This window comes from Plodia interpunctella, chromosome 2 (genome assembly GCF_027563975.2).
Source record: "Plodia interpunctella isolate USDA-ARS_2022_Savannah chromosome 2, ilPloInte3.2, whole genome shotgun sequence".
NCBI classification, from domain to species: domain Eukaryota; kingdom Metazoa; phylum Arthropoda; class Insecta; order Lepidoptera; family Pyralidae; genus Plodia; species Plodia interpunctella.
Genome location: NC_071295.1, coordinates 11,505,972 through 11,533,583, shown reverse-complemented (window position 1 = coordinate 11,533,583; position 27,612 = coordinate 11,505,972). Strand labels below are relative to the sequence as shown.

Here is a 27,612-nt window from a genome sequence, read left to right as displayed (position 1 = left end):
TGACAAAAAACTGAAGGAAATGGTTCCAAAGCAGTCTTCAAAGGACACAGTCTTACAATGCACAAACCCAATATAGACAGGATGTTCAATTATTCACTTATAGAGGGTCACTTGTAACTAGATAATTAACATCAAAAATAGTTTTGATAATTCATATTTTGTACTAACATACAAAAAAATTACATATACTGAATACATATAATAAAAAAAACGGCATAAGTAAGTGAAACTAAAGAAAATACAGCACGGGTCGGATCAGGCGCATAGCGCCGTATAGTGTGACTGAAGCCTTAAGCAGTGCTAGCAGATCCAAATGCAGCTCGTTAATCAAGCGACAAGGAAGTGGACCTGCGGCAAATTATCTGCCGGGGTTTGTCAGCTCCGGGAAGAATGACGCGATGCATCTCTCATATGAAAATATGCCTTCAATATTTTTATCAATGACAATAAATATTTATTGAGGTCGGTATAAGGAAACCCAGTAATGTAACAGCTTAATATGTGTAATTAAAATTGGCCCCCGACTAAACAGGAATGTCTGTCCTGTGGGAGATTAAACTAAACGTAGAAGAACATGTCGATAAAAAATTTAAGTCTACCACAGATTTTAGAACATTACATTTTTAAATCTGTAAAGTCTACCAAGATTGGAATAGCCAATTATAGATAAAACATTTGTTTATGAAATGATGTAGAATGCTCGCCTCTCGCCTTAAACGAATACTAACAGTATATGTAATGTCTTAATGATCTTAACCACAACGGCATAACTATATCATCCTCAATTTTTCAAACGAGAAATGTATGTATAAGATAGTGCTATTAATGTATATTACTAGTAAGATGGCATTACAAATTGTATCTAAAATAATACAGACGTTTTATATTATCACATATTTTTATTGAATAGTCGTATGTTTTTATAGGTGCTAATAAAAATATTTATGAATAGCTTGTGTTCTTATTATAATATGTTTCCTTACTAACCGCGTCCCGGGTTTCCCTCTCGTGGACATTTCAGGATAATAGGTAAGTATACTACGTATTAATCTACATAAGTCTACTCGTGAATTAAATTTCAACCGCTTGGCGGTTTAGGCGTGAAAAACAAGCATTCATTAATTTTGTTATCATAAATTATTCAACTTTTTTTTGTTCTTTCGATATTAATGATTGTGTCCAGACGCGTGTCGTTCGGGCTCCAGTAATCTGTCCACGACTGGTCCGGGACGTTCGTTGGTTTTCTCTTGTTTATCGTCATTATCAGGCTCGCCAACCAGCGTGTCGGCCAGGTAAGGAGCGCGGAGGACGCCGCGCCAGTACAACTTCTCGAGCGGTCGGTTGACGCTCCAGCCGGCGCAGCGCACGCCCAACGCCCGCCAATACTGCACTTCACTCGGACTCACGATGTCCTTGTGTAGCAACACCGCGCTGACACCGCACCAGCGCGCCGACCACCGCCACACTAACGAATGCAAAACATCCGCGCAGCGAAGCGCCGCGTGAACCGGCAAGTTGTCCCCGTATCTGGGATTGGTGGGCCCGTTCACAGCGTCATAATCTTTCGCACTGAAGCAGTAAGGCCTGTAACTGATCGCGGCCACGATTTGAGGATCGCGTTTACGTATCTGATACAGTATGTAGGGATTGAAGCAGGTCACAGCGCCGTACTGATAAAGAAGCGGGCGGGACGAATAAGTCTTCAGGATTCCGTTGACGACCTGTTTATCATCTCCTTTGATATCGATAATGACCCTAACTTTATTGTCCAGTAGATAATCCAGCGCATCATCCAGCAGACACAGGTGGACATCATTAAACTTGCTCCTGTTAGGATGTGTAGCCCCTATGTTTATATTCTTCAAGCTCTCCCAATCAACTGCATGGACATCCGTCACACTCGTGGCAGCCAGCCGCTCCAACCCTTGGTCATGCAAGAGCACCAGTTTGCCATCCTTGGAGGTGCGCACATCTAGCTCTATGAAGTTACAGTCTCGTTCCACGCAATATTTGAACGCCTCCAAAGTGTTCTCAGGCGCATCCAAGGCTGCTCCTCTGTGGGCGATACATTGCACAACTCTGTCAGTTTGGCTTTCATCATTGATATTAGGATCAGGTCCGAATATACTCAGCACACTGTGATGATCTGGCTTTTTTAATTTGGTGATAAAATACGCGGCGGCGCCAAAAATTCCAAGTTCTATTCCGAATGGAAAAACGAAAAAAGACCTTGTTTGAGTATTAATAAAGCCCCCTCGGGAGATGGACGAGAGTCTCCACATTTCGGCATAAGCCGGCCAAACCCTGCGCGTCACACATGTCGCCATCTTGGGTTAGTATTCAGTCCACGAAATGGCAATCACAAAAAGGGAATATACTTCTATTATTTTAATCTGATTTATTTGAAGGTGAAAATCGACGATTTACGAATTTCGACTCATGTCATTATGACGTTTGCTTGACAGATGTTATTGTTGATATTTTTGATGCAAAGAGTTTTCGATTGAGATTGGAATTTGGAACTCTTTAACACGATGACGTAGCGAATCACAGTATGGAAAAGCTAAATATTACCGTATTTTGTCACCTTAAAAATACTTTGAAAAACAACGACTTTGTTCTCCCAACTACGAAACAAAACTGGTGGTATGCTAAACAATAGAGAGAGATGCAAATATAAGGAAACAAAGATAGAATGAGATGCAACATACGCAATATGAGTTTGTGGTTGTATTCGTAAATGTTGGAATTATGTGCGTGTTGTTGTCGAGGCATTAGTAGTTGTGATTGTGAGCTGTTACTCTGTTACCATGTTGTTACCTGGCCTTGAGCGGCTTCGGTGCACTGTAATTATATTTAACATGTATGTGTATTGTTTCGATTCCTATATTTATAAATACTATAATGATATTCTATTATATATCATATGTAAAGATTGTTTGGTGTATGTCATGAATTGCAAATGCTACAACATATTATAGATACGAAAATCTGTCCGTCTGCCGCGCTATCACTGCTAAACCTCTCGGCCGATTTTGTCGAAATTTGCAATAGATATATGACCCGAGGTCAAATATAGGCTACCACGGGCGGTGCTACGGGCAACAGAGCTAGCATTTTTATATATCTCTTAATGTAATTTCATTTATTAAATTGCAGATTGAAAGTTTAATAATGTTATGATCCTTTACTTTTTATTCTCACATTTCCCGCACTGGATCTCAGGGAGGCGGGTGCTTAAGCATTAGCGTTATTTACATTATTAGGGATTGGTACTGAAATAGAAGCTAAGGCAATCCTTTCACAACTTAACTAAAAAGTATGGCAATCATATTTTCTTAAATGTAAACCACAGATTAAAAAACATTAAACCAAGTTTTCCTATCAGAAATAACCACTGGAATATCCAATCGTCATTCACATCCAACGCACGTTAAGTCTCAAACCGGCCGACAGATGGCGCCGAACCAAAATACACCGCGCTATGGTTTTGCCAGGTTTCCATTATTTAAGTTATCATACATTTTACATAATCATATCACGTATTAGTTTTGTAAGGTTATTAATATTCATTCAGTATTGCTTAATTTTTGATAGCCTGACTCAAGTTATTGTTAGATGTCAGGTTAAGGATACTACAATTGTATGAGGTATTGAAGGTATAATACCTACCTTCAATACACTTCATATGAAGTGTATAGGTTTGCAATGGTGAATGAATGAAACGAAACAATAAATCATGCACTATATAATACAATACCCTTTATTGTAAAAGCGAAATTTACAAAAAAAAAAGATAAATAGCACTATACGGACTTATTGCTAAAGCGATCTTTTCCAGTCAACCTTGGGGAGGGAGGAAAAGATGAAGGAGGGAGGCGTTGGCGCAGTAAAAGAAATAAAATAACAAATTTGGATATATATATAAACATACAAATAAATTTAGGTACAATTTAGGAGATAGTGGATAGATAAAGTGACTTGACAAGTAGTTTAAATTTTGACAGAGTTTGGGCATTACGGATATCAAGGGGTAGAGCATTGCAGAGTCGAACAGCTTGAACAGGGAATTGGAGAAAAAATTAGAATATATTCACTAACACTTGCACTGGTAACTAAAAGTATAAATAAGATCTAAATTTATAGAAAAATATATATATTTGCACCGAAATAATGTACTTACTAAGTTTTATCCAAGAACACGAAAACAATACAAAATCCACGGCAGTGGTCCTATTTTAGTGCGAAACCGCTCGCCATATGCCAACGCCAAGTCTGTCAGACTGTTACGTGTTCACAGCTAAACAGCTGGACCGATTTTGAAAAAAATTGTAATAGATATAGTCACAATGATGCGGGGTCAAACACGGTCTACGCACCGCAGGCGGTGCTGCTGCGGGCAAACAGCGAGATTGTACGCAATTTTTAGATTTATACGTACTCCTCGTATTGAGGTCGCGACTTTTCAGTCAGTAATTTCCAACTTTCACTACTGTCAAGTTGGCAACGCTGTCAACATTTGAAACAAAATGGTGGAACCCTGCTTAGCGGGGTTTCCGAGAATCGTATTATTACCAGAGTTGAACCGACGTCCGTGAACCAGTTAGACAAACTAAAAATACTGTGCTGTGACGTCACTGGACCACTCTCATTAATTACATAACGTGTATTACGAATGTTATTGTAATAAATATGGTTACTCAAGATTTATGTGCGCTAAATTTCAGTTGTTACGGAACTTATATAACTTTGTGGTATACATATATATTTTTATTTAACTACCTATATTTCGTCCGCGACTGCGGTCTGTGGCTTCTATAGGAAATTAGTTTTAATTGTCCGTCAGAACATGTCGATGTTCCTCATCTGAAAGTTTTCACGGTTGCTTTCTCATAGCGTTGGAGCCCAGGGCCCTCTTTCCCATTTTTTTCTCCACATTGTATGGTCTCGGCATGTTTAGTAGCCAGACCATTAGCACGTATATCGTCCTTGACAACATATACAATTCTATCATAGGCTAATACTCGTATAAAAAAAAAAACACTTACTTTGTTAGAAACCTAAAAAAAAATTAAAGAAAATTAAAAAAAATGTAACAAAGCTTATTATGTATACTTAAAAGTGTTACATAATTGGATACAGTAGGTATTACGTCTTCATCTTTTAAGGGATGGACGGAGTCGCGAAATAGCGTGATTATTGGTGGATGATATCCACTAATAAACAGTATGCTAGCTCATCGCCTATGAGTTAACATAATTTAGGTAATATGGAGTATTTTTTTATTTTGGGTTTGTAAATGACGAATTTTCATAGCGAAATAATTTAAAATAACTTTACAACTTTAAAATTAACCAAAAGACGTGACAAATTAACCCGCTCATCTTCTGATAGGTAGCCGGTTACCAGACACCAGAAGGCCTACCATCAACTTTTACAGAACGATTCCAATGCAACTCAGTTCAATTTAAACACCTAAAATGAATCGCATTCATACTAAAAATTAAGTCGATGGTACGAATTTGCGATGCAGTTCAGTTTAGGTCGTAAAGTGGATCGCGTTAAGAGATGATGGTAACCCCCCAGATATCAATTTTTTATGCAAAGTGTCTCCAACCTTTGTGAAATAAAATATCCGATAGACAAACACATACCGAACCGAAGAATGCAAGAATGCGATCTGAAAATACTGCGGTTTTAGATTAATTCCGCCCACGACAGGTTGGATTGTGGGCCAAAGCCCGTGGGATTTTTTAACCTGATCATCCATCAAACCATATCTAGAAGTGCCAATAAAATGACACAATTCAGTCTTCATTTCTGACTTTCACACAAACACACCACGACACTGTTCAGAATAATCTCAAAATATTCTCTAATATATTTACTAGTTGTTCGCCATGAACTTAGACATCGTGAACACAATACATTTTTATCACTTTTTACAAAATTGTGAATATTTCAAAAACAACCTATTTTGATGCCCCACGAACTTAAAAATTCTATTGACAGATCCCTACATACCTTTTAAATTGTATCAAAATCGGACCAACGGTTCGAAGTTATCGCGTTACAAACATACATACATACATACACACATACATAAAATGTATTTTTGTCCCAAGTTGACTTGTAGACCTCGCTCGCTTCGCTGTCTCGGTCAATTATTCGATCAATAATTAATGAATCAAGCCAAAACTTCCAATCTCTCGAAACCATTACTTTTTACATGAAAAAGAAAGCCAATAAAATAGTATTTCTACTTTATTAAAGAATTAACTAAAAAAAATGTTATTTATTTCTTTATTAACATAATATTATTTCCAATCGAAAGATTCGTCAACAATGTTTCCAAAGTTTCAGATAACTAAGACTCATAAATTAATAATAATGTTCCAATGTCTCAGGTGACTAAAACCCACAAAATGATTATTATAATAAAAAAAAATAATATTCAATAATTAGCAAATTAAACGTAGCTATCACTGGATCACATCTTAATACATAGCCCGGTGTTAACCACGTGTGAATTCCGATAGATGGTGCGATTGGAATTCTTGGGAAGTCTACCAATTTAGAAATGGTCTCCAATGGGAATGACACGTGTATAATTTTATTAGTTAAAATGTATCTACGTATCTGTCTATCTGTCTTACAATTGCTCAAAATAGGAGGGAAATGTTATTAGCGTCAATATATAAGTTACTAGATTTTGCACGTGGATTCGCACGCCGTGTTTTTTTTTCATTTATTGAGTTTATCTCTTTGTGCCTATAATAGGGGCTATTTTGAAGTTTGGTTGTCATGTTGCTGACTGTACCTAAGTCATTAGCGAAATTGGCGTGATCGAGATAGAAATACCACTTGCTAATTATACACGTCTTTTTCTTTCTAAACGTGGGTGGCAAGGTCAATCGACCTGTACAGCCTGGGCCTAGGAAATGGGACAGATGGCTTATATGAGTAATTGAAAGGCACGTGAATAAGTTTTCTTAAGCAAACTTGGACAGAAAATAAAAGAAAAATACGAGCAGTCGAACCCGTGACCTTTAGATCAATACTAAAGTTTTATCATTACTAAAGTTTAATTGATGTTTACTTTCAACATTATTATAATTCAAAAAGTGCTGGCTTATGCGAAACGAAGAAGAAGAAGAAGAAAGGAAGCGGACAATGGGATCCCACACCTAACTGATGCGGAAGAAATTAGAAAAATGGTAAGATGAAAGGTATAAAAATTCGGGATTACTTTAAAATATACCTAGTATAATTTTTATATAATATTTTGTAAATGGTATTAGAAACATCTTGAAAGTTAAGCAAGAAAAAGTGTGTGTACATGCATTTTATTTACCGAATAAAAGTTTTCATATAACATTATTCTTAGCGCCATCTATCAGAATATCTTGAAACTCAAACGTTATTCGTTGAAAGTTTGGATCGAATCCACAGCATATGTAAAACTTCCGTTATTATTCGCAGATCTCTCCACAGATGTCGCTCTGAGATGCCAACTAAACACTTTTCAAGTAAATATATTATAATATATATATAGTGGTGCTAAAATTAATGAAACCTGTAACTATGATGCCCATCGTTCATTAAATAAGTAATAATTAATAATCGCTCATCAACTAGTTTTTTTAATAAACTTAAATATAGTTTCAAATCAAATATCGAATTGTACAACACAAGTTACTAATAAAGATTATAAGATTTATATCGCTCTGTTCGGCGCCCGTGCCTAAAATTGGCTGTCACTAAACAAAAAATCACAACAATTCACTCCTCCGATTTGACGTGCAAGAAGGACAACAAACACACTTTTACAATAAGTCGGTTACAGACTATCGCCGAATCACTATCATAAAGATGCCGACGCGAATGAATGAACATTGCGTTGTTCGCATTAGAGCTACCTATTTACCTATATTTTACCGTAATGAAAAACCAGCAATCTATGCCAAATTCGCCAAAGATAGAAGAACTGTCTGCCGATATTGTATTGCTGGCTTTAGTATGGATATGGATGGATAGAAATTGTGCGCGAGTGACAGCACAATTTCAGTTTTGTCTGGGTGGTAGTTATTAGTGATTTGCGATAGTAAATATCGTAAATAAATGAACTCATTATTGTTATGTACGTACTGCTTATTTTATGCGAATTTATCCGCAATGTGCGAATTTATGCAATAATCCGCTGGCAATACCTAGTTATTTATATTTGAGAACAATAATAAAATGTGGAATTTACATCGTAGTAATAATAGTAAAATAAATTCATGACTTCAAAAATATAAACCTATTACTTCTCAACTCAAAACGAACACGTAGCGACATCTATGACTGCACTAGAACACTAAACTGACATCTAGCTATGTCGAAATCCATGTAAAGCCAAGAGCACATCAAGTTACCCTGAATAAACTTCTATGGTGCGGTATTAGCGGCGAGTTTGCAATGGATTTGTGTAGGTTGATGTGTCAGACAGTGTACAGTCAACAGGACTGTACACTGTTTGCTTGAAGAAGTTTGTTGATAGTTCATTAATATAAATAAACTAGCGATCAGCCCTGGCTTCGCTCGGCAAAAAAAGTAGCTAAGGTTTTGTCCAATGCGAATGAATGTGGCTTATGTAGTTTGTATGTGAGCTTTTTATTACTACAAGGAGAAACCAGCAGTCTATCTCGAAACAACCAGTTTGACGAACTTTTGCTGGCATTATACTGTGGTTTCCGCCACACACCACATGAAAGGCTTTAGGTAATTTGAACGAAGCGAGTGTTGTGTTTGGCGTCGTAAAGCCGCTGGAAAACCGCTCGTAATAATAGTTTACGATCGCCAATATATCAGTGTAGGATTTTAGACTTACAATATGTATTACATTTCTGACACATTGAGAGTTTTATTTTATGGAGCTGAAGTGGCGCCCTCATTCGAAATAAATTACACATTGTGAAATGTATTTTCTCGAAAGACGGAAAGAACATCTGAATGGAACGTCGTGTAATGTCTTATGTCTATATATCCTCCAGACACTTCCGTTATATGAGTCCTAGCACTGAGGCAGCGCTCAGCTATAGCTAAGACGTTGTGAGCTGTCATATCGTACAAATTCCTAGCGAGTTGCACCTGAGTTCTTTCACGGTCACTACAACATTTTGACACGCTAGTGAGGGCAGCACTGTCTAACAAATCGAAACTTAAAAAGTTACAAATTAAAAAGTACAAATAAAGTATCAACTTACTTCCATGATGAGTCGCAGGGTTGCCGCTCTGGCCGCCCGTTCACTGAGCCGTCGGCGCTCCCGAGCCAGCGCCGGCACCGCGACCCGGCTCAACCACTCGCCGAACTCTGCACACACCGGCACACGTCAGCTCAGGGCAGTTATCACAGGTGGACACGAGTCATGCTCGTGTTTCAAGTTAACACAGGTGAAGAGATGAGGAGGAAGGGCTAATATTGGCGAAAAATGTGCTTGTTAATATTAGACTGAGTTATAGATTTAGATAAGGCATGATGGTGCCACTTCCTTAACTGTGTAGACACTATCACAGTTGAAAGTGTAAGCCCATGATAATAAGCACAGATGAAAAAAGGCTTGTAATAAATAGTATGAAACTAAGCAGTGTTGCACAAAAAAATTACTAAGTAGTAATTTTGTGTGTGCATGAATAGAAAACATACGAAAACAATGACCACAAACACATACGAGTATGAAAACACAAAATGGTACATTTGGAAGATGAACACACACAGACGGGAAGTTGAAATGTGTAGTATTAAAGTTATGTGTTTTATTGTTGTTAAGTCGCAAATAATTTAATTAGTTAACTACTGTGCAAGTAAGTAGACAGAGAAAACTATGAGTATAAACGTTAAAACATCGATTATAGATAGTATTTCGCTCATGAACACAAGAAAGAGAAAATGGACAAAGCTTTGTTTTTTGTCTCTCATCGTGTGCCGGATTTTACAAGGACGGCTATCCTATTGCGACAGGAACAGTACTATCTCATATGGCTACGCTAAACCCTTGACGATAGTTTTCTTTGTTTCCTGTCAGAAGTAGTAATGTATACAATCTTAGACAAACAGTCAGCGTCTACAAAGTATAAATTCATAAAAAATCTGATTAACCACGTTTAGGCAAAGTATTATCACTTATATATTTCTGAAAACCAATCTACAGATTCAACACCAAGTGTCTTGTCATCCTTTGGCATTTAAGCATAAAAGTATTGACATATTAAATGTTTTTGATAAGTAGTATTAGTAATATTATTTTGTGTTTTTGAGCACATATAAAAGGTAACATTTTAATATCGTTTTTAAACTTTTTGTTAAGTCAATTATGCGAAAATTATATGTAATTTTGAATCTATATAAAATTAGCAGTTGTAGATAAAAATAATAATAAAATATTCGGAACGCAACATGACTTTGCCGAAGTATCTATGAAGATATCGGACATTTTCATAAATATTAAAAATAATGGTCATTTTCATAAACATAACAAATTTTTTTTACGATACCAAAATATTCAATTCTTTACAACTGTTCATTATTTTTTTTATTATTTTATTTTGGCACAAACAGTCATTATAAGAAACATTTTACAATAAAAATATAAATATATAAAAATATTATAAAATTATAGTTATACACGATATGTGTTATTTGCCAATATATGTATGTACGTGTTCACTGACCTATCGCTTCTTTCGTCATGATCTCTTGTGTGTCGTGTTCTGTGTCCATTTTGTGTGTGTTTCTGTGCCACATTGTCCAAAAGTTTTTGTTACGTGTTGTCTTATCACTACACTTCGAACCTATTCACTATTTTCACTATCACATTTTGGAATTCACTATTTAAAAATACTGTCATCGTCCGAGTTTTTTTCGTTAATTCTTTTTTCCGTTTGTAAATCATATGCCTAGTAATAAAAAAATGGTTTTGAAGTGGGATCTCAAGAGGTTTTCTTTATTCAATTATGTATGATAAGAAAAATATATAAACACTAGCTGCGCCCCGGGGCTTTGCTCCCGTGGGAATTTCATGATAAAAAGTACCCAATGTGTTATTCCAGGTTATATTCTGGATCTTTTTCTGATTGGACCCCCGGTTCTTGGATGTTTATCTATATATGTATTTGTTATAAAATATAGTATCGTTGAGTTAGTGTCTCATAATACAAGTCTCGAGCTTACTCTGGGGCTATCTCAATCTGTGTGATTTGCCTCAATATATTTTTTAAATTCTTTTATTCTACCCGTGTACCGTGTGATGAAGATGTAGGTGGGTATATATTTAAAGAAATATCTTATACCATAGACAACACATCATACATGTCAAAATAAAGCCAAATGAACCATAACTGCCAGGCGGTGTTTGGCAAATCTTATTCTAACACCTGCATTTCATAGTGATTCTTGCAAGAATTATGTCTATCTAGCACGGTCAGTTAGCTGCGTACAGTCGACAGCACAACAATTACTATAATTCATTGCAAATTCACCTCTATTACCGCCGTGTAGAGACGAAGAAAACTTGACATGCAGTTGACCGAGCGGGAATGTATGGCGCAAGAGGAGCCCTGTCAACGAGGTGCCAAACGACGATGCCAAATTGCTATACTTGAACTTGCAGTGTGAGGTTTTGGAAACATTATTCGTATTTTACTGCAAATGTATAGGAGTAGGAGTTATCTCGAGACTGAAAGGGAAACGACAGCGTAATTTTATTGTCACAAGATATATAACAATATTATGTCGACATGTGCGCAAACTAAGAAATGATCTGACAACTAAGGATGCTGAAGACCGTGCAAAGTGGAGAAGAAACGTAAGAAAGCGGACCATGGGTTCAACGCTTAACGGTTGAGGAAGAAACTAGGAAAACAAAAAAAAACAGATGAGACAGATTATATCAAAATACATATTATTATTGTGAAGTTTGTCTATGAAAATTCGAATTTGTTAATATTATAAGAAATGGACGCTAAACTTTTTATTCACGTTAAAACATAAATATCTCATTACATAAAGAAGCAACATAGCCTTTCATTTTCTTCAGAAAACTGAAAAGCACGTTCAGAAACAAACTTTTTGTAATAAGAACATATTTTTTCCATTACGCCGACCCATTCCCGATTTTTGTCATCGTAAATAATAATATCGATTTTTTTCAGAATAATATGGGCCATAGAGTATTGAATTTACAGAAATGTCTTGCATTGACGAAAGATATTTGGCAAACCGCGTTAAACTTGTGGTACAACTCATAATTCGCACAGGGGCCTTCAGCATGAGTCGTGTCGAGAAATAACCTCGAATATTAAATATTTATCTCATATCCTCAGCTTCTATAAAATATTATATCTGAATTTATGTGACAAGGTTCCAGGTTCCATCACTAGGATTTATGGACAGCAATGACGTAAATATTAATCAGACGCTGGACGTAACATAGATAAACACAATTGAAAATTATATATACAGAAAATTAATTAATTTGATTTGTTTTGTTAAAATGTGAAACTAATGAATAAAATGAGTTTGTACGTAATTTAATTTCACAATTTTTGATGTATCAATCGATTTTAGTGTTGTCAAGAATGATATTCACATGTTCACCTGGTCTACTAACTAACTAGGGATGCCAACGACCGTGCGAAGTGACGACTTTCAGTTGAGGAAGAAACCTGGAAAATTTTTAGATGAGAGATCATTCTTCGATTTTAATATACGCGTAGCTTTATAAATTATCATTTATTCCTATTTCGTCTTAATCAGATACCTCTGATTAATTAATTTTGTATGTAAATAACAACAAATCCTTGAAAAAATAGAACTGAGAACGAAATAAAAACAAATGTACATTTCTAGGATCAAAATAGTAAATATTTTGCTCAACATCTGGCAGACATCCACCAGTCTAGGACGTTTCAGGTTAATGATGGGTGCGCAAGCGACGCTGGAGTGTATCAGCTAGATGGGACGATACTGACATCCGGTTTATTGGATTTGGCGGGAGCAGAAATAGCCGTGACAAATATTCCGTATCGTAACTATAATCGGGAGATGTTGAAGGTCAAGTATAAGAATTTACAGTTGAAAATATATCTACTTTATCCAGAATTACGAAATAGGAAGTTGGAGTGGTTACAGTCGCAGGAAGATTGTCAGAAATGAAGTTGTAATGAGTGAGAGTGACTTGTATATTCCTAACTCATCATCCGTCCACCCTCATACCACTTCACGTGGAGTCTGCACAGCATGTCAGCCTATTCCACTTTTCCCTATTTGATATTAACCTATATGTTACATTTATTTTTAGCTATATTACTCCGTACGTCCCATGTCTTATCATTTCTCCGGCTTTCTCCTACTTACAATACATTTATACAATTTCAAATGTTTTTCTATATTACGTTATTTTCCTCTCTTTCCATATTGTACCCATCTCAACGAAGCCTAATACTTTTCTATTTAGTCATATACCTGATTGAAAACAAGCTTGATAACATTGCGTACCAATTCTTACTTATTCAATAAATTAAAGTAATTTATAAATGTCTAGTTTTTAGGGTGCCGTAGCAGACTGGTAATAACAGAACCTTTATTTACTTGCGCTTGAGTAAGAACTTCAATAGTTTGTATATATATTCAGTCGTGCATTAGCCAAAAAATGTTCATTTTTGTAACATATTGCTACCCGATGTGATACTTATGAAAATCCTCAACAGCGCTAGTGTTGTATCTGTCAAAATTGTACAGATTCAAATACAATGACTGAACCAAAGCATTTCCTACTAGATATATCATAAGCTTATCATCGCATATAGTATCCTAATAATTCTCTGTCAGTCTAGAGATTACACTGATTTAGTATTCAGAGAGCTGGCAATGCCAAGTGACGAATTGCAACTAATTACATTAAAACATCAATCATGTAAGACATCCTAACGTTGTATTTATGTTAGGACAAATCACACAGATTGAGCTAGCTCCAAAGTAAGTTCGAGACTTGTGTTATGGGATACTAATTCAACGATAATATATTTTATAACAAATACATATATAGATAAACATCCAAAAGCTGGGTCAATCAGAAAAAGATCATTTTCCATCATGACCCGACCGGGGATCGAACTTGGGACCTCTTGGTTCAGAAACAAGCACTTTACCACTGCGCCACCGAGGTGTTCATGCACTAGATTAACTCCCCTATTCCATATTATCCAGCGTAAGTCGTACGACTGAGGAATAGATATCAAAAAACAGCTTTCAAGGGTCTAGTAGTAAAATCTGTTTGAATCCTGAGAGATCAGCGACTCGTATAAGTAATTGAAAGAAGAATGCTTTATATTTATTTTTATTCAGGAAGATGCTGGACGCAAGCAGTTTTCAATCGGTCTATGTGGAAGTCTTCGGGTAAGGCATATGCCCAACAATGGACTTCTTTTAACTGAGATGATGATTATGAGTTATATAGTATGTGTCTTGAATAATATCAAAAAAATATTAAATACCAATAGACAACAATTAAAAATACGCAAAGTCAATCAAATTTGACAAAGAAAAACAATCCAGTACTGAATGAAATATTAAAACACATTTATTTCCTACACTGCGCCAACTGTCACGGTCGAAATTTTCGTCTGATTGGACAGTTATGATACAACCAAACGAAAACATGTTTATCTACTTCGGATAAAGCAATGTGGTGTTTGATGACAAAACGAAAAACAAATATATATGATGGCTCGTCACGTGATCCTGTATTTATAAATGAGATAGAACAATAGTGCTAATTCGGAGTTTCATACATTTTGATAGTTTTTATTTAAACCTGTATCAACTGAGAGAATAGTATGACATGAAATCAATTAATTAAATAAGCTATGTAAAGCATATGGATTTTACTCAGAATATATACATTATGACCTAACTAATGAATTAACAATATGATAATATTTATGACCAAATTTTCTTCATAGCCATAAAAAATAACGCAAACAAGTAAATAAATGCCAGCAAAAGGGATGTCTGTGAACTTGAAATAGCTGGAGATATAATTAGTGACGCCCACGCCCCGCTTCTGAATGTCGCCGCGGTATGACTGACTCATATTATGCACACGTTAAGAGCTATGATTTATACTTCATAAACAGCATAAATCTCGTACATAGTGTGTTCCTATCGTCTAGTCTCAATGTAATTGAAGTAGTGCATGGATAGTCCTCACATTATCCATATCTATATATAAATGCGAAACTCTGTCTTTCAGTCTGTAAATTTGACACGCTCTCACGGATAATACACTCGGCCGATTTGTGCTGAAATTTGGAACATAAATTTGACCTCGAGTCATTAATAATAATTAATGACCCGAGGTCAAACATAGGCTACCGCAAGCAGAGCTACTGGCTTATGGCTTATAATGGCAATCAAGAGATGAGTTCGGAAACATCTCGATCTCGACATAATGTATGAAACACACTGGCATAAGTTCGCACAAGTTACCCGTGAAATGCTTGTGTGAGAGAGATAAGACTTCAGGGTTGGCGCCATAATCGCAGTGCGTTCAAAAACGTACCCTAAAACCCTATCAGCCGGGACAGGACCTTTCAGCGGTGAGTAGGGTGAGGCGTAATCGTACAACCCAGATCGTTGATGAGAAGAAATTAGAATACAATTTTCGTTTCAGTGTCATTATTTAAGAACGAGGGTGCGAATCGTATTAACGAAAGCAATAAATCCCAATCAATCACTGCCTCGACTCAGTACTGTGTAGAAATGTCAACCGCAAGAGAAAATACATCGAACGCATGAATCATGGGCTGTTTCGGTGTTCGGGTGAACAGGCGACACGACATTCGTTGACAATTCTTAATAAACATCGATACACTTCTTACTAATGTAAAATAAGTACTAGTTGATATCTCAACAGTTATATATTACATCGGTCGTGTAAATTATGACTCTGAATTTGTGAGGAGAGGAACTCCACTAGTTGATAATTTTGTAGTTATCACGATAAAAATGAGGATATCCATTTCGACGCATAAAATTACTAATGCCGCCTTAACTAATGTTAATAAACGGAGCATAAGATGATTTACACAAATAGAAACAATTGTACACATACACAAAACAGACGTTTTGCGTAACTGAACCAATCTCAAGAGGATGAAATCTTTAATGGGATAAAAATACATTGCACGAGCAAGAAAACACTACAAACGTTGAAAAAACTAAAACAGAATACGGATTTAGCAATGTGGATATCATCAAATTTGATGCCAATAATCCTATTAATCTTGATCGAAAAAGTTTCAGCGTTCAAATGTCAGTGCACGCACCAACTGCCGCCAATCGGCTCCGCGTTCTTCACTGTTTACTACACCACAAAATATGGCTCATTAAAATTATAGACTTTATCTCATTTATGTAAGGTTTAAAATACAACTGATCGATAAGAGGAAAGCTTGCCGGGATTAGTGTTGACAAGTTTAAGTTTACTATCGCTGTCGACTTTAGGGCAAGACAATAGAGTGTAGAATTGAACGAGTGTGGTTGTGAAGAAAGTTAATTTGGAAGCCGGATAGGAAGATCTAAATGCGTCCACGTCTCTGGCACGACAGTGGGGCAAGGACGCATAGCGCCAATGCAACCGGCAGATTGATTGACCGATTAAACTTTGCCGGGTGACAAAAAACTTCGAACGTTAACTGATGAAGACAATTCTTAGTGTCGATTTTACTAACTGCAATACAATATTGTATATCCTAGACTTGAAATCTGCTACAGCCAACGAATCTTGTTAGAAATTTGTCAAACCAATACATTTGGAATCCTTAAGATATTTCATATTAAGCGGACATTACAATATACTACAACAAAAATCATATTCTTCAACTTTTGAGACGATAACGAATCAATTACAATACTAAATTTTAAACTTAAAGTTACCGGTAACTATTTCAAAAAGCAACAATATACAAATTGTTACAATATTGTTTTTTTTTTTCATTCTATATTATATTTTACTTATATTTAATTCATACATTTATTTATTTATTTATACAAATATTAGTTTGAGATCCCACAAAGTTACAATAAAATATTAAAACTGTGTATTATGTTAATTTTAAATTCGATGATTAAATCAAATGAAAGTATTTTGTACTGTATTTGTTTGTTATTAAATTGTGTTTGTTGTTACTCCATGAAAGTGATATACAATCAATTTACTTCAGCATTATCATTTGTACAGACAACATTAAAGTTTTGGTTTATAGTGTTTTAGGGTGTCACTCCACTGGGTCGTATCGATCAATGGGTTTGGGATTATTTACACGTGGGTATAATGGGTCGATTGTGAAACTGGGATATTACGAAACGGTTTGGATCGTCGACCGCGTCGCGTGCGCGTGCGCGGGTCGGCCGCGGGGAACACGGACTGCGCGCGAGTGTCCGCTCGCGACCGCTTGCTGTATATTCTGATCGGCGCAATGCTCGTTTCATTCAAGGGTTATCCTGATATGTAATCAAACTGACATTATACGTTTACACGACGTTATAATCCAATTATTTAGTAAGCTCACGTTTTAGTTATATAATATTTAATACTAGTGTATTAAAATATTTTAGGTACTAATGTAATAAAGCTCAAGTATTTGTATGAATAACCGCTTTAACTACACAGCAGATTTAGTTGTTTTCGATATCAATAATAATGTCGTCATTACTCTACATAAGTTGGCGCAGCTAGTCCATACTAAAGAGAAAAGAATTGTATATTGTTTGTAATGAATAAATGAATAAACTTCTATTTTGATAAAATTTGGCACAGAGATAGGCGAAACCTTCAAGGGCGACATAGGCCACTTTTTGTTATGGTTTTACCCGAGCCAAGCCGGAGAGAGCGGCTAGTATATTATAAAGATATCTCATATTTGATAACTGCATTTTATAGATAGATGAACTCTTTATTGCACTATTCATAAAGAACATGTGTTATGTTTAAATCGATTTTATGTTATTATGATCATATTTCATTAATTTCTACAATACAAACTAGAGTCCACGCCATAAAAAAGTCCCTGGACACGATGATATAGTAATTGACAACAACAACGTGGCCAACGTTATTGCTGGTTCCACACTTCGCCGCAGGACTCCCATCGTGGCGTGTACTCGATATAAACACCAAGGCAAATGTTGGAATAATTTAATAAATAACATAACAGGATTAAGAGAATTTAAACTTAATTGTAATTGAATAAACTTCTTTGATGAACTTCAATTTTCATATGATTCAGAGTTATCTGTAAACAAGTATTCGTTATACAATAAGCACTCTTATGAGTTACAACGAAATAGCGCAGAAATCAAAACGTTTGCATATTTCGGCCAATAAAACGACGCGCGCTGTACGACCAATTACAGCGCGCCAAACACGCCCGCTATTGGCTGTTTTGCTACCTATTCTAACTAATGTATTTTTTGTATTTTGATCTAGTTAGTAACACTCCATACTGTTTTTGGTTTAAAGTAGCATAAGTGTCAGCATTTCTGTTTGAATGGGCGTAGTAAATTCTATAATGCGACTGTGAACATTGCCTATGCGATTTATAAACGTGGTAGTACAGTCAGCAGCACAGCACATGTACAGCACATCAAGTTACCCCTCATGGACCTCTATGGCGCGGTAATAGTGGCGAGTTTGCAATTGCTTTTTGGTTAGGTTGATGTGCTGTTGACTGTACCCCTATATGTCCAGACAATGTTCATATAGGTGGGTTTACTACTTGACATCAAAGGAACCCAGATCTTAGATCAAATCCTTAAATAAAAACTACATAAAAATTCTAAGAAACCGAACTTGTTGGTATCCTCTAATCTGCTACAAAAGAGCAGATTAAAAAAATATATTTTATAGCTAAGAACAGTCTCGAATAAATTCTATATTCTCTTCTTTCAAATAAAAAAAAAACTAGATCAAAATCGGTTCAGCCGCTTGGCTTCTATGATTGGACTTTAATACTTAAAATTTATAACTCCTCTACTTCTGTCATCGACGGTTAACTTGTCGAATGCGGCTGCGCAGATCTGCGCAAGATTGTATTAATTAACTATTGTCGTCTCGTGTTTCCGCGATACGAGGCATTAAAAAAATGAATGAAAAGATAGGAAAAATTAAGTACTAACTAACCTAATGAGACATGTTCACAAGCTTGGCTTTTCTCACAAGATCCAGCCCGTCGACCTGAAGATAAACATACTTTGATTTCGACGCCTATGTAATTGTGTTAGCCATAAGTATATAATAGTATGTCCTTCCTCTGGAATCATACTATCACATGGTGAAAACCGCACGAGAATCCATGCATCACTTCATCTTATAATACTACCTTCTTTTTAATGTTAGCTGCGCCCCGCGGTTTCGCTCCCGTGGGAATTTTGAGATAAAAATTACCCTATGTGTTATTCCAGATTATATTCTACCCGTGTACCAGATTTCATAACAATCGGTCCAGTCGATGTCGCGTGAAAGAGTAACAAACATACATACACACGCACATCCTCACAAACTTTCACTAAATTTATAATAATAGTAGGATTAGTTTAGTTAGTAGGATTTAGTTATTACCTGAATACATAGAACTCCGCATACAACGTCCTCTCGCCGGGCGGAGTGGACGGGGACCACTTCTACATAAGTCTCGCCATCACACACCTCCAACATGTCGCCGAAATACAGGTATGCGTAACTGGAAAGCGAGATTTTATTACCATACATGTTTTCACTGTCAGGAAAGGAGCTAACACCAACCTAAGAATTTTTACAAGCTTCATCTCAATAAAACCTCTCAATAACAACAATAACAAATTTTATTTCGTTTCACCTGTCTCGATGTTTGCTTGTCTGACCTGATGGTGCACCCAGGATCGGCTCCCAAGGAGGGAACTCCTCAATGGTTTACAGCCCGCAAATGTGACTTTTGTCAGGCGTTAAATGCCACAAGATCATACTGACGACAATAAATGATGCTTACATTGGTGTCAGATTTTATCCCAGTCGCCTAAAGGCATCTGACATGACTTTTACGACTACCTCCCGACCTCTAGTGGCAAGTAGTCGCATACAGACTAGTGAACTTAAGGTGTCGACCAGTGTGCAGGTTGCCTTATCCTCATCACTTAGGGTCAAGCTTTGTTCATCGGCGCGTGGACGATATGTCCGGGGCTGTCTGAGACTTGTATTTACATATGTATATTTGGAAGCTCACAATCTACCCGTCAAATGTTAGCTAAAGCCATTGATTACATAACACTTCCAGTACTAATACTTACCCAATGTCCTCACAGCTGGCCAATCCAAGGGGGTCTTCAGCAGGTTCGCTGATGACGGTGAATGTTACACAGTCCTTGGGATTGTGTCTGCGCGTGTCGCTGCTCTTGCAGCGGCCCATGTGGCCCAGCTGGGGCAGGTCGCATTGTCTGAGCTGGATGCCTGGAAATGTGTCAAATTCAAATTTCTTTATTCAATTTAGGACGATATACATAAGTTATTGACGTCAAAAAATTACTTAAAGTAAGTCTACTGCCGACTTCCTAAGTGCAGGTTTGAAGAAGCGGCCCAACAAACTTACCGCAGCCTTTTCTCCAAGGACGACAATTAAATAGGTCTTATACATATATTAATACATACATACTAGTGACCTAAATTGTCCACCAAAACCGGTTTCCTCACAATGTTTTCCTTCACCGGAAGCAAATGGTGGTCTATGAAAACTACAATATATGGGTCAGATTGGTATACAAACTCATACGGCACGAGTAGGATACGAACTTGAGACCTTTAGATCCACAGGCGTCTTAACTAGCAGATTAATATATAAATTCTTCTTCATAGTCGTATTCCTCATGGCTGAGGGTCGTGGTCATTACATGGACGGAAACACACGTAACAACTTTCTTGGCATTATTAATGGAGTGGTTTGCCATTGCCTTCTCTATTTCACACACAAGTTAATAATCAACAAGTGTGCAGGTTTCCTCACGATGTTTTTCCTTCACCGGAAGCAAGTGTTGGTCTATGAAAACTACTATACATGAGTCGGATTGGTATACAAACTCATGTGGCGCGAGTAGGATTCGAACCATTCAATTCACAGGCGGGGCTCTTAACCACTACCACCGCTGGAATTATACAAATAGCAGACTAGAAAAGGAGCACAAGTTAAGTTACTCTTCCTGAAGTTGAAGATGCACTTCTCAACGTAGGTCCTGGGCTTGGGCAGACTGACGGGCGTCTCGAGGTCGGCGCCGGCGCGGCCCAGCAACGAGAACGCGACGTAGAGGCGCTGCACGCCCGTGTCCGACATCGCGCCGCACTCCTCGTTCAGCGCCAGCCAGAGAATTGTTATCACTATCGTTTCGTTCGGCGAACCGTGATATTTGTCCGTTTCCTGACAATGTGTCAAGGTTGACTTATTTTCCACTTGATGTTGCCCGGGGCTTCGATCCCGCGGGAATTTTGATGTAAGATAATGCCTATAGCAATATCTAATGGTGAAAGAATTTTTGAAATAGGTTCGGTAGCTTCGAAGATTAACCGCCTCAAACATACAAACTCACAAACGCTTACCTCTTTATAATAACAATATAGACTAGCTGCGTCCCGGGGCTTCGCTATCGCGGGAGTTTCGGGATAAAAAGTACAATATGTGTGTTATTACAGGTTATATTCTACCCGTGTGCCAAACTTTACACGAAGTATGAAAATAAATATGAACTTGGAGATAGTAATGCTAACCGCAGAAAATTCTAACGGTTAATAATATCTAAAATGCAAGTCTATACTTCTATACTATTATTATAAAGAGGTAGGCGTTTTTGACTTTGTATGTTTGAGGCGAGTAATCTCCGAATAGTTTCGGAGATTACCCGCCTCAAACACCGAACCGATTTCAAAAATTCTATCACCATTTGAAAGGTACATTGTTATAGGCTATATTTTATCTCAAAATTCCCACGGGAACGAAGCCCCGGGCAACATCTAATCTAATAATACGATTTTAACCTTTTCATTAAATAAAGTTTTTTTAAATATAAGTATAAACCTAGGTTTTCATAAACACGCTTAACGTGTTAACCTAACAACGCGCGTGGCAGTATGTGTGTATTACAACGCTTACTTGCTGCGGTTGTTCCCACCCAAGTAGAGAGTACCTCGGCACGTTCATCGTGACAGCTTTCTTCTGTTGAGATTCTGAAAAAGAAACTGCTTGATAATGACTTTTAATCTATATTGATCTATATCTACATCCTTACATATTATACAAAGTCCTCGGCCGCGAATGTCTGTCTGTTCGCTATAAACACAAAAACTACTGCACGGATTTCCATGCGGTATGTATGTTTGTTACTGTTTCACGCAAAATGTACTAGACCGATTGTTATAAAATTTGGTACACAGGTAGAATATAACCTGGAATAATACATAGGGTTCTTTTTATATGGAAATTCCCACGGGAGCGAAGCCCCGGGGCGCAGCTAGTTTATATATATTTTTGTTATACCTTTATCCTCGCTTGGGTCAACCATCGGTTCCTCTCTTTCGAATGGCATTCGTCTATTTATTTTTGCTGTAAAAAGGATTTTAAGTCAATACTGGCCAATACTAAACCTAACTAATAACTAAGACGTTAGTTTGTTTGTTTCCTCTTAATGCTTTTTCTTCTCAATAAATCTTCTTTAAATTTTTCATACATTTACTAAGTGTTAAAAAGGACATAGGATCCTGAAAAAGATCTTCCCGTTCCCGCAGACAATAACTAGATTTTTATACTTCATATTTAGAATTATGTTCTTGTCCGTTCAGCAAAATAAAAACTATTTAATTGGCAAAGTTCAATCGCTACCGCAGGCATAGCTACGGGCAACAGCTCACTAGCTGTTGCCATAATTAAAATACATGTTATTAATTGGATGCTATCAAAATCGCCCGCGCAACCTGACATGTCCCAAATCGTCTGGACAGCCTGGGGGTGGGAGAGAACAATTAAAACCAGGTTTTATCGCAAAAAAAAAAGAAATTGTTTGCTAAGCACTTTGTTACTCTGTGGAAATATGTTGTCATGATACTTAATGTGTGCGCGTTTTTATGTCACAGTCTGGCTCATAACTTTTGTTATATATAGTTCTAAACTTGTATTATGGTATACTAACTCAGCGTCACTTAGCATATATTCTATAACAAATACATATATAGATAAACATCCAAGACCCGGACCAATCAGAAACAGATTATTTTCCATCATGACCCGACCGGGGATCGAACCCGGGACCTCTCGGTTCAGTGGCAAGAACCTTACTACTGCGCCACCACGTTACCGTGTTTAAATTGATTATATCCTGTTGTGTATCGTACTAATAATTATGTGTGTGTGTATGTGTGTGTATGTATGTTTGTTACTCTTTCACGAAAAATTTACTAGACCGATTGTTATGAAATTCGGTACAACGGTAAGAATATAACCTGGAATAACACACAAGGTGCTTTTAATCCCGAAATTTCCACGGGAGCGAAGTCCCGGGGCGCAAATAAATAAATTAATTAATCACTACAAAAGACGTACATCTTCGTGGTTTTAGTAAAGCACCCTGTAAAGTATTGAGATTATACACACCATGTGGTTTACAGGTGTTCCTTATTGTTTCTAGGATTTCTAATGATCCTTGGCTTTTTCTCTGCGAACAAGCAATCATTAAAAAAAACATTACTGAAATACTAATTAATAGATAGATAAAATCTTTATTTGTAACCACAACACAAAATACACAACACACACAGGTTCTTCATATTAATAAAATGTTTAAAATATATATGAGTGTTTCAAAAAGAAGGTTTTATGTGCATATTGAGCCGGTGCGAAGCCGGGGCGGGCCGCTAGTTTAGAATAATAAATACCTACGCCTCAGCAGCGCCGTGATGTAGATCATATTTATGTTACCATATTTATTTATTTAATAGCCGTTTAGATCACACTATGGGGCAAAGGCATCTCATCTGCTGCTCTTCTTTGCGTAGACATAGCCTTACGTTTTTTTACTTTACGAATTTTAATATTTGCCATTACGTCTACTCTCTCTCTGATCCGGGCGTTTTCCAGTTTCTTCCTCAGTCGTTTAGCGTGGAAGCCCAGGGTACGCTTTCTTACCTTTTCGCCTCCACTTAGCGCGGTCGTCGACATCCCTAGTTAACAGACCATTGGCACAATATCATCCTTGACGACATCAAGCCACTCGAGTCAATAGTAAATATTGTCAGAATAGATTTTTTTTTCAGAATCTCTGATTTGGGGTTTCAATTAGTTAGGTTTCTGCTGTGATTCTTATTTGATATCGCATTGAATATCTTTGAACCTTTTGGAGAATTCAATTTAATTTAAAAAAAAATTAAGAAAGGAGAGTGGACCCGTTCGGTCTTAAAAATAAATGAACTTAATTGATATAAACATTAATCATAAATGTGAAAATATAACAAAAATATTCGTACCTACTTAATTAAATATATGTGGTCGTCCAAATCAAATGGGAACTTATGGAGGCTAGTACTTAGGTCTTGATTGCCGTTGTTCCAATACAAAACAAAGGCAACAAGGTCTTAAGTGCTAGCAGCCATAAGGTCCCTTTTGATTTGGACGATCACATATAATAATAATAAGAATGTATTTCATGTGAACTTACTCCTTTTTTATTACCAGTTTGGAACCTTGACTGTCGTCTAAGGAATCTTGCCTGTAAATTGAAGTTATTAAATACTTACACATTACCTATATCCTATTAATATTATAAATGCGAAAGTTTGTGAGGATGTATGTTAGTATATAAATTTGTTACTCTCACGCAAAATCTACTGGACGGATTTTTATGAAAAACAGGTATACTACAACCGGGAATAACACACAGAGTACTTTTTATACCAAAATTCTCACGAAAGCAAAGCCCCGGGACGCAGCTAATCATCTACAAATTTTGTTTTGTATTTAATTCAATAAGTAAAAGTAAACACATATTTTCCTTCACTGGAAGCAACAAATGGTCTATGAAAACTGCTATACACGGACACCAGTTGACAATTTAGTTCACTACACTTTAGTTCAACTACTCGCCACTAGATGACGGTAGGTAGCCGTAAGTCATGTCAGATATCTTAGGCGTCTTGAAAAATCTGACACCATTTTAGCAATAACACACACGATAAGAAAGACAAGACTATATATGAATGAAATAGGTATATAAACTCATGGCATGGGTGTCATTTGAGTCTGAGACTTTGCGATCACATACTTAACCACTAGACCACATAAAAAATTAATATATTGAATTTTTTTATGATATGAGATTGTTTCCCGATTTGACCTGGTCGGGGTTCGAACTCGGGATCTCCAGAGTGGCGAGAGATCAAACCACTCCGCCACAGGGTCGTCAAATGGTCTAACCTGAAACATCTACAATGTACGCGTTTTCCTGTTCTCTTTGTTTCCTTTCTTACCCAAGAACTGACGCTTTGATGTGGTTGGTGGGAGAGTACATCCTGAAACAAAATTGTGTTTCAATGGCTTTCATTTGCGACGATGAAAAATAGAAAAAAAATTAGGTAAAAAAAAATATATATTGCGTTTTTTGTGTTTTTCATGAAAAAGATTCAAAAACATTTCAAAGGAAATTAAAACAGACAAGAAAAAAATAATTATAAATTAGCAATTTTTTTAAGACTTAATTAGAAACCTTTTAGTAAAGAGAACCCATTTTTAAAGTTTAAAATAAACTTACATCTTCCAATTTTTCCAATCCTCTGATAGATTCGTTTGATTGTGGTTGATTTCTCTGTAAACGTTTTGAATGAAATTAGAATATAATTATCGGTATGTAGTTCTAACAATTCGTATGCTAAAATAAATTGTTTAAGGTGATACATAACTGCACACTAGCGCCGCCATCACATTTTTACCAATTTATTTTGTTTATCAGCGAAAACTAAAAAATCCTCTTTCCAAATTATTCTACATTATGATAAAGGAATTTATTGCAAAGTATTATAGTTTTCCATTACACAATGTAGTCACAGTCTACTAAACCGAAAACGGTGGCCCCCAAAATCTTCATAATCTTCATAGTGGACCGTATGACTACTTTGACGACCTCGGTAGCGCAGTGGTAAAGTGCTTGTCTCTGAACCGTGAGAACCCGGTCGGGTCATGATGAAAATCTTTTTCTGATTGGCCCGGGTCTTGGATGTTTATCTATATATCTATGTATTTGTTATAAAATATAGTATCGTTGAGTTAGTATCCCATAACACAAGTCTCGAACTTACTTTGGGGCTAGCTCAATCTGTGTGAATTGTCCTAATATATTTATTTATTGTAAACGAATTACATAATTTTGCCATTGCTATACCAAATCGAATGGTCAACATTGGTAGATTAGCTTCAAGTGTTGCCGGCAAAGAGCATATAGCGTTCTCATTTATTTCCTACTCTTTAAGTCCGACTACACACGCTCCAATTTAAGGGAATACAGAAAGGGATGCAGCTATTTAAAAGAGATGTAGAACGACCTTCCTTTTCTATTAAATACGTGCATTCCCTTCTTAAAACCCTAGATTGCCTTGCGGCAGGTTTGTGAGTGGCCTTCCTAATAAGGCTATAGGTAAGGCTGGAGCTAATACTCCCAATAACTTTTTGATACGAGGTATATATTTTCTATCTCGTTCATCGTAACCCAACCATTCTTATACATTTCGAGGTGTTTATATAGTTATAACATAGTTTATATTATAGTTACAGCTTTTAGCGCGCAAGAATGAGAGGTTGAACTGACGATGAAAGAGATAGCAATACATGTACTTTGGATAAAAAAGTTGTTGGGATTACTGGCTCCCAGTCTTACCTATAACTTTATTGTATAGACAGACGTAAGTGAAGTACTTCAAAATTGTAATAAAAACATACCTTTTCTTCTATAGCTTTTTCCATTTCTTCTGCGCGCCTTATTTTAGTAGGCTGTAATCAAATACATTCTGATATTACTAGATTATTTTAGCATAATCCGTAGGGGTAGGGGCTTTAGGGGTAGGGGCTTTAGGGGTAGGGGCTTTAGGGGTAGGGGCTTTAGGGGTAGGGGCTTTAGGGGTAGGGACTTTAGGGGTAGGGACTTTAGGGGTAGGGGCTTTAGGGGTAGGGGCTTTAGGAGTAAGGGTTAAAGAGTCATATTATTATGTTATATAGGTACTAATTTATACTGTAATGTATATAATTAGAAAGAAAATCATTTCGAAGAATAGGGCATTATGTGAAATTGTAAAAGATCTTACCACATCGTGAGGGATGACCGAGCTTAGCTGTAAAAGAAATATAAGTGATTTAAATTACAGGGTTAAATATATTTATTTACATTTATATACTTAACAAAAGGCGCTTAAGTGTGAGTTAGTTTATGGAACACGTCCTCAATACAGGTGCAGCATCACGTCTTATCCCTTACGGGGCAGACAGAGCCAAGAGTTTTATTTGTGGAAATGAGATAGA

At 36.6% G+C, this 27,612-nt stretch overlaps 3 protein-coding genes across 12 annotated transcripts in view; all 3 read right to left on the bottom strand.

Moving 5' to 3' along the window:
• The window catches only part of Obsc (Obscurin), a 122,527-nt gene extending 105,042 nt beyond the window's left edge, over positions 1-17,485 (bottom strand). For 2 of the 3 annotated variants that reach the window (XM_053754245.1, XM_064436883.1), the window contains exons 1-3: positions 17,261-17,436; positions 10,714-10,938; positions 9,249-9,355 (exon numbers count right to left, since the gene is read on the bottom strand). In XM_053754245.1, the coding sequence (XP_053610220.1) occupies positions 9,249-9,355; positions 10,714-10,786 (180 nt within the window). In that variant the 5' untranslated portion in view covers positions 10,787-10,938; positions 17,261-17,436. Of the gene's footprint in view, positions 1-9,248; positions 9,356-10,713; positions 10,939-17,260 lie in introns of all 3 variants that reach the window. The other variant, XM_053754263.2, reaches the window with a different exon arrangement.
• On the bottom strand, positions 190-2,648 carry LOC128675153 (glycerophosphodiester phosphodiesterase 1-like). Its single transcript, XM_053754347.2, has one exon. The coding sequence runs from the start codon at positions 2,325-2,327 to the stop codon at positions 1,167-1,169; it is 1,161 nt and encodes a 386-aa protein (XP_053610322.1). The 5' UTR covers positions 2,328-2,648; the 3' UTR covers positions 190-1,166.
• A 737-nt stretch (positions 17,486-18,222) lies between the features above and the next one.
• Positions 18,223-27,612, bottom strand: part of LOC128675116 (uncharacterized) — a 34,122-nt gene continuing 24,732 nt past the window's right edge. For 6 of the 8 annotated variants that reach the window (XM_053754292.2, XM_053754275.2, XM_053754283.2 and 3 more), the window contains 13 exons: positions 27,399-27,425; positions 27,037-27,087; positions 25,856-25,909; positions 25,575-25,616; positions 24,767-24,817; positions 23,707-23,767; positions 22,597-22,662; positions 22,213-22,286; positions 21,264-21,483; positions 20,366-20,525; positions 19,662-19,782; positions 19,224-19,277; positions 18,223-18,336 (listed from right to left, as the gene is read on the bottom strand). In XM_053754292.2, the coding sequence (XP_053610267.1) occupies positions 19,224-19,277; positions 19,662-19,782; positions 20,366-20,525; positions 21,264-21,483; positions 22,213-22,286; positions 22,597-22,662; positions 23,707-23,767; positions 24,767-24,817; positions 25,575-25,616; positions 25,856-25,909; positions 27,037-27,087; positions 27,399-27,425 (981 nt within the window). In that variant the 3' untranslated portion in view covers positions 18,223-18,336. Of the gene's footprint in view, positions 18,337-19,223; positions 19,278-19,661; positions 19,783-20,365; positions 20,526-21,263; positions 21,484-22,212; positions 22,287-22,596; positions 22,663-23,706; positions 23,768-24,766; positions 24,818-25,521; positions 25,617-25,855; positions 25,910-27,036; positions 27,088-27,398; positions 27,426-27,612 lie in introns of those variants that run through there. The other 2 variants (XR_008405235.2, XM_053754333.2) reach the window with 2 other exon arrangements.